This window comes from Gopherus flavomarginatus, chromosome 5, assembly GCF_025201925.1.
Source record: "Gopherus flavomarginatus isolate rGopFla2 chromosome 5, rGopFla2.mat.asm, whole genome shotgun sequence".
NCBI classification, from domain to species: Eukaryota; Metazoa; Chordata; order Testudines; family Testudinidae; genus Gopherus; species Gopherus flavomarginatus.
In genome coordinates, this window is record NC_066621.1 from 998,488 (window position 1) to 1,011,902 (window position 13,415).

The 13,415-nt window shown below is 59.5% G+C and overlaps 2 protein-coding genes across 6 annotated transcripts; both read left to right on the forward strand.

Annotated features, from left to right (window-relative positions):
• The first annotated feature begins 6,581 nt into the window (after positions 1–6,581).
• PAGR1 (PAXIP1 associated glutamate rich protein 1) lies at positions 6,582–9,510 on the forward strand. Of its 4 annotated transcripts, none has more exons than XM_050952420.1 (4): positions 6,582–6,713; positions 7,524–7,911; positions 8,092–8,189; positions 8,937–9,510. In XM_050952420.1, exons 2-4 carry the CDS (start codon positions 7,541–7,543, stop codon positions 9,116–9,118), a joined length of 651 nt encoding a protein of 216 aa, XP_050808377.1. In that variant the 5' UTR covers positions 6,582–6,713; positions 7,524–7,540; the 3' UTR covers positions 9,119–9,510. The 4 variants fall into 4 exon arrangements, with proteins under 4 accessions (XP_050808377.1, XP_050808378.1, XP_050808376.1 ...); XM_050952421.1 differs by lacking the exon at positions 6,582–6,713 and adding an exon at positions 6,720–6,868; XM_050952419.1 differs by lacking the exon at positions 6,582–6,713 and adding an exon at positions 6,919–7,064.
• Positions 9,511–11,261: 1,751 nt separating this feature from the next.
• LOC127050844 (dual specificity protein phosphatase 14-like) lies at positions 11,262–13,337 on the forward strand. Of its 2 annotated transcripts, none has more exons than XM_050952430.1 (2): positions 11,262–11,626; positions 12,678–13,337. In XM_050952430.1, the coding sequence occupies exon 2, from the start codon at positions 12,687–12,689 to the stop codon at positions 13,320–13,322; it is 636 nt and encodes a 211-aa protein (XP_050808387.1). In that variant the 5' UTR covers positions 11,262–11,626; positions 12,678–12,686; the 3' UTR covers positions 13,323–13,337. The 2 variants fall into 2 exon arrangements, with proteins under 2 accessions (XP_050808387.1, XP_050808386.1); XM_050952429.1 differs by lacking the exon at positions 11,262–11,626 and adding an exon at positions 12,039–12,305.
• Positions 13,338–13,415: the final 78 nt, after the last annotated feature.

The following is a 13,415-nucleotide window of genomic DNA, read 5'->3' on the forward strand; positions in this document are numbered from 1 at the left end:
CGGTTTTAGTATTGATTAAAACATGGACAAACCAACGCCAGTGACCGAACACAACTGCTAAACTGGCGCCTTCCATCCCAATCTCTGTGCGTCTCTCTGTGGAGAGCTTTTAGCAGAGATGGGGGCCTGAAGAGTGATCCCGTCTGTGACGGGATCCCCAGGGTGCAGCCGCTGTGCCCCCTCTCTCCAGCCTGGGCCGTCTCTCCCAATGACTTGCCAGTGACCAGCAGCAAACCCCTCCAGGCGCTGTGATCACTCAGCACAACAGCATGTGGAGCCCCCCGCTCAGCCAGAGTGCAGGACTGCTCCCAGAGCCACTCATGGATCAGACAGAGAAGGGACCAGCCAAATCCCCCCAGGTTCCAGCCTTGCACCACGGGAACATACTGTCTTGCACTGCTCAAGCTGGGCAGTGCAGATTTATTCATTGGTTCCGCACTTCATCAATGGAGAGTGGCCATACACCAGCCTCTGGAACCTGAGCAGATTTGCCCCACATGTCAAACAATCTCACTGGTAAAGATAAACAGTAAAATAAATGTATTGACTATAAAAGGTAGATTTTAAGTGATTATAAGTGATAGGCAATAAGTCAGAGTTAGTTACCAAAAGAAATAAAATATAAGCACACTGTCCAAACTCTCAACCCTAGTAGACGGGGTAACACCTAGATTAAGCAGTTTTACTCACCCCACAGGCCACTGCAGTTCATAGTACACAGATTTCACCCTTGAAATCTGGCCAGTCCCCTCAGTTGGAGTTTTCAGACTGTCCTTGTTGCTTGCAGCGTAGGTGGGTGAAGGAGAAAGGCTCAGCATAGGCCCCCTCTGTTCAGTTTTACACCCTCAGTCCATGTGCTTGGAACACACAAGTCCAGGCTTGTCTGGGGCGCTGCTGAGTTTCCAGGCCAGGCGGATCAATTCCCCTGGTGGAGCCTCATGCAAGGGAGTCCTTGCACCCTAGCTCCCTTGCTGGACAATGGCTGGCGAAGGTTGTTTGCCACCTGCCCAGGGGTTGGTTACTTTCCTTGCTGTTGCCTCTGGGGAGCTAATATCTGGCTGATTCTCCAACTTACAGTTTTAGTGATCACCACACAACACAATTCTCGTAACTTCATATGCATTAATGATACACATCTATGAACGGAGAAATCATTGTCAGAACCTCTCCCCCGATACCGTACAAGGCCTGCTTTATATGTAAGATCACGATTATATGAAAATGAGGAATAGAGGGGTTCCAGGATGCTTCCCCAAAGTATAGAATGTCACACCATCTTTGGTAGGGCCTTTGTCTCCTGGTAAGTTGAAACCAAGCAATTATCAGTTCCCAAATGATTGTCAAGGTCAGTGTGCATATCCAAGTAGTAATCGAATTCTGCCAAGCCTGGTCTTAAATCAAAAGAAGTTCTCAAGCAGCATTGGTCTTTACTTTGCCTGGCTGTAAATTTCAATTATTTGATGAAAATATTTTTTGTCGGTTTGTGTGTGTGCAGTGAAACCAACATTTACCAAAAACTCAGTGCCTTCCGAGCCTATTCATAAGTTTATGCACATCTCTGTAAGGCTGAATCTCTCTTGCTGGAATAGGGCCAGATCTGGTGACTGGATGGGGACAAATGTAGCATTGTAAGCATCTTGAACTGTGATAACATCCTATCAGGTACAAACTTGAGATCTAATAGCAACAGGGCCACCCTGGGGGGGCAAGTGGGGCAATTTGCCCCAGGCCTCGGGCCCCACGGGGCCCCCACGAGAGTTTTTTGGGGCCCCGGGAATGGGGTCCTTCACTTGCTCTGGAGGGCTCCTGAAAACTCACGGGTCCCGGGCCTCCAGAGTTTCTTCCACTCCGGGTCTTCGGCGGCAATTTGGTAGCATGGGGTCCTTCTGCTCCAGGACCCGCTGCCAAAGTGCCCTGAAGACCAGTGGCGGGGGGGTCCTTCCACCCTGGGACCTGCCGCTGAAGTGCTGGGTTTTTGGCGGCAATTTGGCGGTGGGGGGCCCCCTGAATCCTCTGGGGGGCCCTGGATAGCAGGGCCACAAATGGTACCAAAACTACTCGATTTCAGAAGTAGGAAACTGCACAGGAACCGTTGGCTCAGTTTCGGGTTTATTTGACTCAGCAATGTCAAGGTGGAAGAGGTGGAAGGTATAAAAAGACCCATTAGTTACCGTGAACATGAACAAGCAGGTCCGGTTTCACAACCCATAATGACAGGAGTCAAAGGTTTAGCTACAGAAGAAAACTGTACTATTCATAACATTGCTGGGCCGTTCACTCAGACAAAATAAAAGTCAGTGAGATAATGAGTGAAAACAATGAGGAGGCGAAAACTTGCCACATGGGCACTATTAGCAGTACCCTGGAAGTTACTAAATAAGGCAAAATTCCAACTATCCTTAAGGCTGAACAGCTCCTTAAGGGCTTATTGTCCTCAGTGCACTGCTAAGTCTTATGACGAACGACATCATGGTATAAAATTCTACAAGATGTTCCTTCTAGCACTGCTAGAAACTTGCGATCTGTGGCATCACATCCAAATCAAGGCTCACATGGCGGCCCGTCTCCAGTGCTGCTAACACCGACATTACACCATGTTTTATGCACATTCAGCTGGGACACTAATAAATTCTCAACATCGTATGTCAAACCGTACAGAGTAACTTTCCTGTAATCAACTCCTGTTCTTACCTTTCCTGTCTATAAAGTTTGATTATCAATTCAAATAATTGACCAGACAGCCTTATGTTTTACCTTTGGATTATTCTTTCCTCTGTGTTAGCAACACCAGCGTTGATAATCACCTGGGACAACTGAGGCCCTATTCTGAGGGACTCTTGGTCAAAATCCAAACAAAGTGACCTTCCCCGGACAGATGTTGAGTGAATAAGTGTTCTTTTCTATTCTAGTTGTTATGCGATCCTTGAAAATTGGATAGGCCAATTAGCATACAGGCCAATTTTCTAGTTTGTTAGCAAAACTAGACTCCTAATATTTTTGCCTTATTATCTCTATATGTTGCTCTTAAGGATAGTTAATAAAATTCTATACAATCAAATTTAGCTCAAGTCCTTTTGTGTAGTTAAGCCACCAGAATTCAAAGAGCCCCAAGGATGGTGGAATGGGGAAATCCATTACGCAAACTGATTAACTAAAGTTTGTCTTTATCTAATTGAGACCACAACTGAGAAGGGAGTGAACGTTCATGAGATGTCACAGTAACCCAGGACAGCAAATGCTGATGGGCAAAGGTGCAAAAGGGTGACAGACTGATTTAGACCAAATAAAATCTGTCTTTGCTGTTCTTGTCCCTCCCGATCTAACTCCAGAATTGTATTCAGATTATGCCTGTGAACAAGAGAAGTGGGGGACTGGAAATCAATGATTGGAAACTTGGTCAAATGGGTGAAGAAAATAATGAGGGAACAGGCTATTCCAGCCACCACTCCCTTTGGGGGCCTCAAAGAGACCTTGTGGGGAGAACAGCAGCAATGCTGGCTGACCCCGGCATCCACCATCACTCTGCTAGGCCTTCACTGTCCTGATCCTAAGGGACGTCATGACTGGCCTGACTCAGAGAGGGACTCAGATGATGTAGCCACCTCTACCTGCTTTGGGTAAATCCTAACCACCACCTGGGGTGGGAGACTTTGTCACCTCCCTGTGTCACTCACCCTTTGTCACCTTCCTCTGCACCACATCCTTTTCCTTCCCCAGATTATTTCTTCACCATCCTGTCTCTCTCTCTCTTTTGGCTTAGTCCGCCAAGAATGTATAACTTGCAACCCAGATGTGAGCCTGTGACCAGAGAGGCAGCTAAAAGCACTGTCCTGCACAGCTCAATACTGGCATGAGTTTGCCAGATTTCAGTGGGGCTGGTCACACTGGGGTCTGGACCCAGGTTTCTCCAGCAGGGAGGTGGCAAGTGAGAACTAACAACCAGAAGCCGGGTCATCTGTCTTTGCTGTTCTTGTCTCTCCTTTTGTTTGTCTTGTCTTGGAGGAAACAGGATCAGACTTTAACAACAACGGCAACTGCAGCTCCAACTTATTTCGACTGTTTCCCTTTGCCTCAAAAAGAACAGTTGTTGCTATGTAAAGACTGAGGGTATGTTTACACCTAAAACGCTGCATCGGTGCATAAGTCACCTCCCCGAGATAGAATTCTTCCATTGACCTAGCACTGCTTGCACTGGGGGTTAGATTGGGACAACTGCGTTGCTCCAGGGTCTGGGTTTTTCACAACCCTGAGATATGTAACTATGCCGATGTACATTTCCAGTGTAGACCAGCCCACAAGGTGGGTGAAGTAATATCCGTTATTGGACCAACTTCTGTTGGTGAAAGAGACAAGCTTTCAAGCTCCACAGAGCTCTTCTTCAGGGCTCGGAAAGGTACACTGAGGGTCACAGCTAAATAGAAGGCAGCGTGGATCGCTTAGCACAAGGAGTTAGCACGTGTTGCAAGCGACTATTCAAAGTGAGGTGGGCAGGTAACGCTTCTGCAGTCCAAGGACAATGGAGGGTTAGTGGGTTTCAGATTGTTGTAATGAGCTATAAATCCAGTGTCTCTATTGAGTCCATGATTTTTGTGTCCAATAGAGTTATGAATTTAAGCTTCCAGGCTCATATTTTGAAAGTTTTGTGTAGGTTTCCTTTCAGGACAAGGCCTGAGAAGTCAGATAGGAAGCGATCATTCTGTGACAATTGTTCACCTGTGGGTGATGTGGTGTTTTTGTCTTTTTTCATTTTCCTGTGTGAGTTCATTCAAGGGCCCAGCGATTTCTGGTTTCACCTCTGGAGAGCTTGGAGAGGGGATTTGGGGTGTTGTTTGAAGGTCAAAAAGAGAGCTCAGGGAAGATTTTTCAGGATGGGCTCCCCATTGAGTACGGGCTGTTGTTGTTTGATGATATCCCATGTGGGATCCAGTGTAAGGTGCTGGGTGACAATTGGGGATGTGTGGTTCCAGGGCTTTTATTTCCATATTGCAGCAGATTTTCTGGGGGAGTTGGGTGGCCTGGTCCATGACGTCTCTGCTGGAGCGCCCTTGTCTGGTGAAGATCGTCATGTCAAGGTGGGTTTTTATTTTCTAAAGATTCCTCACGGCCAAAATCAAAGGGAACCAGGGATGTTGTTAAAACAAAAGTTGCGGTAATACTTCATCGCTCAAAGGCTTTAACAGTTCTGTGTTCTTTTCCGTACCTATAACAGAAGGTTAAAAGGCTGAGGAACAGGGTGTTTGCCGTGGCTCCTGGCAGGTTGAGATCTCTGTATGCCAAACTCCACCCCTGTTCAATGCTGGACAGGGTCGGGTTAACACCTCTGACCTTAGGGCCCATTTATTCCACCCCAGTTCCCCCGTGTCTGGTAGCTGGGCTGGGCTCACAGAAGGAATACACCAGATGGCCCGGTGCCTGCCGGGAGGATGGGCCAGCTGTCTGGGACGGGGGTAGTGAGAGACAGCGATACCAGTGCACTGCCTAACAAGGGTCCCTGCATAAACCCTCTATTTCCAGGCAGCCCCCCATCCCTGTCGAGGACCCCCTGCCTGTGACTCCAACCTCGTCCACCCAACTCCCCCTCCCGACTCTGCCCCCAGGACCAGGCCGTCTTTAGGCATAAGCAGAATATGCAGCTGGGTAGGGCACCATGAAATTTGGGGTATCCTACACAGCTGTATGCTTCGTATGCGGCAGCACCATCCTCCAGCTGGCCCCCCGTGGGATGCACCCACTGAAAGGGGCACGGACGTTCCTAGGGGGCGCAGAGCCCAGGACGACTCCCTCCACTCTGCTGGCTCCCTGCTGTGTTGCTCAGCTTCCCGCAGCTGTGAGTGTGTGTGTGTGCGGGGGAGGCTGCCAGGACCCTTCCAAGCTCCAACCTCTGCTCCCTCCACCATGATCTGCCTTCCCCAGCCGCCCTCTGGCCCCTGACCCCCACCCAGGCTCCCTCCTCCCCACATCTGCTGCTCCAGGCTCCCCCACCTCTGATCCACCCCCTCAAGTTACCCTCACATCCCCCCTCCCCTCCCCAGGCTCCTCCCACCAGCCCCTCCCCTCCCCCTGGCTCCTCCCACCAGCCCCTCCCCCTCTTCCCCCTGGCTCCTCCCACCAGCCCCCGACTCCTGCCACCAGCCCCTCCCCCTCCCTTCCCTTCCCCCTGGCTCCTCCCACCAGCCCCTCCCCTCCCCCTGGCTCCTGCCACCAGCCCCTCCCCCTGGCTCCTCCCACCAGCCCCAGACTCCTCGCACCAGCCCTTCCCCCTCCCTTCCCTTCCCCCTGGCTCCTCCCACCAGCCCCTCCCCCTCCCTCCCCTTCCCCCTGGCTCCTCCCACCAGCCCCCGACTCCTGCCACCAGCCCCTCCCCCTCCCTTCCCTTCCCCATGGCTCCTCCCACCAGCCCCAGACTCCTCCCACAAGCCCCTCCCTCTCCCCTACTTCTCCGCCAGCGCCCCCTCCCAGCTCAGGTTCTCCTTCGGGTCCGAAAAAGATGCCGGAATTTTTGCATTTGGCGCTAGCCCCGCCCCTTCGGTCAGGCCGACCAATCAGGAGCGCCGGATGGGGCGGGCGCACGCGCAGCGGCTGGGCGAGGGGCGTTGGAGCCAAGCCGAAGTCGGGGAGAGCGCTTGAGGGGCGGGCGGACGCGCTTGGTGGGGCGGTTAAGCCTCATCGCAAAGGCGCATGCGTACTGAGAGTGTGGCGCACGCTCTCGAGCGGTGAGTAGAACCAGCGCATGCGCATACAGCAGGGCTGGGGCAAGCAGTATGGCGCATGCGCACTGAAGAAACACAAAGACGGCACCACTGAGTAGGCCGCGCGATCTAGCAGACTTTGAAGAAGGCGCATGCGCATTGAGGCGCAGACGCTCTGGGTACGGGCTCCGTCGCTCATGCGCGTGCTAAGGCGCGGATGGCGCATGCGCAGTGAAGGGACCTGAGCAGAGACTTCACAAAATGGCGGCGGGGGGTTGGGTTGCCTGGGAGCCAGTGGCTGAGATGTGACCCCCCCCCCACAGCTTCCCTTGGGAGCCCCAGTGTGGGGCTGGCCGGGACAGAGCCCCCAGCAGGGTCGGTTGGGGCGAGCCCCAAAATGGCCACCACCTCGGCATGAACATCCGAGGCCACTGCCAAGAGGGCTGCCAGGGCACCACGCGCATGGCGTGAGCCCCAAGATGGCCGCCAGGTTGGCGTGAGCCCCAAGATGGCCGCCAGGTTGGCGTGAGCCCCAAGATGGCTGCCCCATTGGCGTGAGCCCCAAGATGGCCGCCAGGTTGGCATGAGTCCCAAGATGGCCGCCAGGTTGGCGTGAGCCCCAAGATGGCCGCTGCATTGACATGACTGGCAGGTGCCAAGCCCCTAAATGGCCACAGTGTTGGTGCGACTGGCATTGAAGCTCAGGGCTGTTATTGTAGGGTCTCCGCTGAACCCTTTGTTGTCATAGTGCACCCGAAAAGCACCAGCACTGACTGCTGGCTTGTTATTGTAGGGTCTCCAGCCATGTTCTAACCATTGACTCTCCCCTTGCAGCCTGATCTTGTCCTGCCATGGAGGCCACGGCTGTGGAGGAGGGTGAGGTAACCTCTGGGATGCAGTCCCTGGCGGTGGAGGATGCCCCGGAGCTGCTGCCGGCTGCAGTGGAGGACAACAGGCCGGTGCCCGAAGAGGCAGAGGAGCAGGGGCAGGAGGAGGAGGCTGGGTGGTGTGTCCCCTGCAGCGACGAGGAGCTGGAGGGCCCAGAGGCCTGGATGCCGCCTCCTGAGGAGATCAGACGCCTCTATGAGCAGATCGCTGCCGAGGGCACCCTGCCGCTCCAGGCCGAGATCCTGCCCCGCAGGGCCCCCACCCCTGAGCCCGACAGTGAGGAGGAGGAGAGATCCGACGCGCAGCCCGAGAGCGAAGAGGAGGAGGAAGAGAAGTGAGCGCAGGCCTGGGCTAGCCAGGCGCTGTGGGTCGGGGGTGAGGGGCACTGGCAGGGCTGGAGGGGGGCAGGGCTAGGCTAGCTGGGGGCTGCAGGTTGGCGCTGGCAGAGCTGGGCAGGGCAGGAGACTGTATCTGGCGCTGCCCCTTCCCCTGTATTGAGGATTTAACCCCTCAGCTCTCTCTGCTCCAGGCCCCACGTCCCGACCGAGTTTGACTTTGACGATGAGCCTGTGACGCCCAAGAACTCCCTGATTGATCGCAGAAGAACACCAGGTAGGAACAGAGCTGAGGAGAGAACCCAGGAGTCCTGACTCCCAGCCCCACGCCCCGCTTTAACCATTAGCCCCCTGTGCAGGGGTAGAACCCAGGGGTCCTGACTCCCAGCCCCGCCCCCCGCTTTAACCATTAGACCCCCTGTGCGGGGGTAGAACCCAGGGGTCCTGACTCCCAGCCCCGCCCCCTGCTTTATCCATTAGCCCCCCTGTGCGGGGGTAGAACCCAGGGGTCCTGACTCCCAGCCCCCTCGCTTTAACCATTAGCCCCCCTGTGCAGGGGTAGAACCCAGGGGTCCTGACTCCCAGCCCCGCCCCCCGCTTTAACCATTAGCCCCCCTGTGTGGGGGTAGAACCCAGGGGTCCTGACTCCCAGCCCCGCCCCCCGCTTTAACCATTAGCCCCCCTGTGCAGGGGTAGAACCCAGGGGTCCTGACTCCCAGCCCCGCCCCCCGCTTTAACCATTAGACCCCCTGTGCGGGGGTAGAACCCAGGGGTCCTGACTCCCAGCCCCGCCCCCTGCTTTATCCATTAGCCCCCCTGTGCGGGGGTAGAACCCAGGGGTCCTGACTCCCAGCCCCCTCGCTTTAACCATTAGCCCCCCTGTGCAGGGGTAGAACCCAGGGGTCCTGACTCCCAGCCCCGCCCCCCGCTTTAACCATTAGCCCCCCTGTGTGGGGGTAGAACCCAGGGGTCCTGACTCCCAGCCCCGCCCCGAGCGGGGTCCTGACGCTCCCCTCCCCCACAGGCAGCTCGCGCAGCCAGAAGCGCGAGGCCCGGCTGGACAAGGTGCTGTCGGACATGAAGCGGCACAAGAAGCTGGAGGAACAGATCCTGCGCACGGGCCGCGACCTCTTCCAGCTGGACAGGGAGGAGGCACCATCCCCACAGCGCCCCTCCGGGATCTTCCTGCGCCAGCGCAAGTACTGACCACCGGGGGTGGGGCTGGCAGGCAGTGGGGCCCCCGGTCCCCTTCCCAGCATCCTCTGGGCTGGCGCTTGGATCCCGCTGCTCCACGGCCGCTCCAGTCCAGATACCAGCTTGGAGGACTGAGATGGGGGAGGAAATACAGTGACGGACCAGTGGGGTCAGCCAGTGGGGCACGGGGCCTTTCCAATCTGGCTCCAGGGCAGGGGAATGGGCCCGTGGCTTTCAGGATCTCAGCACAGCCGCCTCCATCACACCTGTGGCTCTGCCGCCACTGGGGGCCGGCGAAGCAGGAAATGCCCCCCTGTGTTGCCCGGAGGGGGCAAAATCTACAGCCTGGGGGTGGAGGGAAGGGTCTGTCCAGTATTTCTGCTGCAATAAATGTGTTTCTCGCCCTCTGGCATCGCCTTTCTTCTGCCCGGTTCATGCTGAGTTGAGGCCTCAAGCTTCCCCCAACCAGGCCCCCTAATGCCAGACACTCTGTCCCCAAAGAGCGGGGGGCCTCTCTACAGATGTGAGGCTTGGGACTCTTGTAGGCCCTACATAAACACCACCTTGGCAGATATTGCAGGTGGTGCAGCAGAGGGCCTCCCTGAGGGCCTGGCTGGGACCTCTGCCACAGGGGGGTGTCTGTGAATCGGGCCTTCCCGAGGGGAGGGGCCCCATGGCTCAGGAGTGTTTGGCAGACATGGCCACCCTGGGCACTCAGGTGGCAGGATCCTGTTCCTACAGGAGGCGGGACTTCCTCTTACACCCACAATACAAGGGTATGTGAACCCTGGGTATTCTGCCAGAAGAGGTAAGGACTTGCTGTATTGTCATCAGGGCTGGAGGTGGGACTTCCTGTATTGCTATCCAGGCAGGCGTTGGGACTTCATTACCTATGCAGGAGGAGGCGGGACTTCCTGTACTGCCACAGGGGCAGGAGGTGGGACCTCCTCTGCCCACAGACAGTTCCTCCCAGGAGAAGGTCTGAACTGTTGTTTTGTCGTTCCCTGCTGGGTTGTGTCTTCACAGGAAGTGGCCCCTCTTCAGACGCAGGGCTTTGTGTCTCCTTGTCCGATCAGGGCAGGATACTGGCAGTGAGGGGTGGGGCCTCCCCAGGAAATGCATTCCCCCTCGCCTTAGGCCTCCTGCCCCAAGGGGCTCGGGTCTGGGGCGTGTGTGTGATGTGGGGTGGGTGCGGTATTGGCTCAGAGCCTATCCGCAGCTGGGCCCCCCCCTTGTCCCAGCAGCGGGGCGAGCGGGGAGGGGGGCTGGGGGGGAGGAGTACGGGGGTCAAGATCCCTCTAGGCCCCAATCCTGAGTTGAGGTGCGCTGGGCCCCTTGCTACAGCAGGGCTTGTGGTGGGGCGTTCCCCAGGGGCCGGGCCCACCCTACAGCTCAGCCGCCCTGCCCCTGGGGGCACATTGTCCTCAAGACGCCCCCCGAGCCAGCCGGTACATTGGGGGCTGCTGCCCTCCGGACCCCCAAACCCAGAGACAAAGCCCAGCAGACCCCACCCTCACCCACTGCCTTAACCCAGAGCCGTACCTCGACCTCCGGACGCCTGGGTCCACCCGGCCCTGCCGGTGCCCCTCACTCCTGACCCGCAGCCCCTGCCAGCCCGGCCCTGCCAGTGCCCCTCACTCCCAATCCGCAGCCCCTGCCAGCCCGGCCCTGCCGGTGCCCCTCACTCCCGACTCGCAGCCCCTGCCAGGCCGGCCCTGCCCCCCCCAGCTCTGCCGGTGCCCCTCACTCCCGACCCGCAGCCCCTGCCAGCCTGGCCCTGCCGGTGCCCCTCACTCCCGACCCGCAGCCCCTGCCAGCCCAGCCCTGCCCCCCCAGCTCTGCCGGTGCCCCTCACTCCCGACCCGCAGCCCCTGCCAGCCCAGCCCTGCCGGTGCCCCTCACTCCCGACCCGCAGCCCGGCCCTGCCGGTGCCCCTCACTCCCGACCCGCAGCCCCTGCCAGCCCAGCCCTGCCGGTGCCCCTCACTCCCGACCCGCAGCCCTAGTCTCTCCCTGGGAGCCTGGTGACTCAGGTGCCCCCTGCGGCCGCGCTGGGTGCGTGGGGGCAGCAGCAGCTTTGTGACTCCCGGGGGGAGGGGCTGATGAGGGGGTGGAGAGAGACTTCAACCTGCTGCCACCTGGGCTGGGGGGGCACCTGCCCCCGAGCCGGCCAGCGCCACCCTGTGGCCAGGTGGGGCCGCACCCCCCGGAGGGACCAGGACAGCTGGAGGCATCGGGGAACCCGGAAGCTGCCCCCCCGTCTCCTTTCTGTGTCAGCAGCTGACGCACGGTCCCCCCCCCGCGCCCCCGCATCCCGTCACCATGGCAACTCATTGTTCCCTCCGACGCAGCGGGGCCGGGGGGGCCCCGGCGTATATAGGGCCCTGGGCCGGAGTGAAGGCACCAGCGCTGGGCCGTCCGCCGGGGAGCCAGGAGCACCCCCTTTTCCTTCCCCCCCTGCTGTGGGGCCAGGGGCTCGCCCCCCACAGAGCCCAGCTGAGTGGAAGCAGGCACATGCCAGGTAAGGGGGCACCCCCCCAGGGCACCCCAATTCTCCCAGAGGGAAGGCAGGGGCAGAGGGGATGGGGTGAATTGGGGGGCTGGCTAGTGGGGTAAAGTTTGGGGTGACAGGGCCATGGTGGGAGGAAGGGCACAGGGTTTTGGGGGTGTGATGGGATTGTGGGAGCAGCGGGGGATGGAAGGGGAATTGGGATCAGTTCAATTCTGGGGGCAGGGGATTGTTGGGGTGCCGGGGGGTGCTGGGTCCCCTGAGAAAAGTGGGGGGGGTACTTGGAAAGCCCCTGCCCCACAGAGGTTATGCCAGCCTCCCCTTCCCCTGCTGGGGGCAGCAGCGTGGGAGTGAGGGGCACTGGCCGAGGTGGGGGGCCAGGGGCTGCGGGTCAGGAGTGGGGGACACCGGCAGAGCTGGGGGGGCGGGGGGGCTGGCAGGGGCTGCGGGTCGGGAGTGGGGGACACCGGCAGAGCTGGGGGGGCGGGGGGGGCTGGCTGTCCTGCTCTGGCCCTTTAAGGGGCGGGCCCATCTCTCCCCCTCCCATTTTCTCCATCCCTTTTTCTGCGCATCAGCCCCGCAGCCCCCTCCCCCCCCCGCCCCGGATGCCTGGGTTCCTCGGCGGGACGGAGGCGGCCGCCCCGCTGCCCCCCTAGCCCCCCGCGGGGAGAGGCCGCCCAGCTGGAGCGAGGTAGGAGCCCCCGGCGGGGGGGGCGGGACTCTCCCCCCCCGAAGATCCCGCCCCATTTGCTCCCTGCAGCCCCCACAGCGGGGGCGTCTGGCGGATCCGGGGGGGGTCGCGCCTGGGGAAGTGGGGGCGGGCCCAGGCGTCCGGCGGTGGGTGGGGCAGGATCGTCCCCTCTCGTCTATTGCCCCCCCCGCACTGGAGAAATGGGGGGGGTGACTCGAGAACGTTCGAGACCTGCCCCCCCCACCTCTGGGGAGGGGGAATGGAAAGAGATGGGGACGGGTGGGGGGCAGCCCCGGGGCAGGCACTGGCTGTAGGGGGCTGGGACCTGGAGCCCAGAGCCCCCCCTTAACGCCTCCCTTTCTCTCCCCCCAGCCGTCCCCCATGTACGCCGAAGCCTCCACCATGAACTTCCGGACCCCCGGCTTCTTCCGGCGCAGCCCCCCCCCCGCGGCGAAGCTGGCCTCCGGGGCCCCCCCGGCCTCGGCGCTGGGGGGCATCGCCCAGATCTCACCCTGCCTCTACCTGTGCAGCGGCAACGCGGCCGCCAACCGGCACCTGGTGTCCGCCCGGGCCGTGACCTGCGTGGTGAACGCCACCATGGAGATCCCCAACGCCAACTGGCCCGACATCGACTACGTCAAGGTGCCGGTGCCCGACCTGCCCCACGCGCCCCTGGCCCTCTACTTCGACTCGGTGGCCGACCGCATCCACCAGACGGGCAAGCGCAACGGGCGCACCCTGGTGCACTGCGTGGCGGGCGTGAGCCGCTCGGCCTCGCTCTGCATCGCCTACCTCATGAAGTACCATCGGCTCAGCCTGCTGGACGCCCACCAGTGGGTGAAGAGCCGGCGGCCCGTGGTGCGGCCCAACGTGGGCTTCTGGCGCCAGCTCATCGACTACGAGCGCCGGCTCTTCGGCAAGAACACAGTGCGCATGGTGCCCTCGCCCATCGGCCCCGTGCCCGACGTCTACGAGAAGGAGACCCGCGGCCTGGTGCCCCTCTGGAGCTACAGATAGGCGGGGTCGGGCGGGCGCCCCATCTCGGCGGGGCTGGTGCGTTCCCACGGTGGGGGGGTCGTGTAGCTGCCCCAGCGCGGGACAGATTCCAGC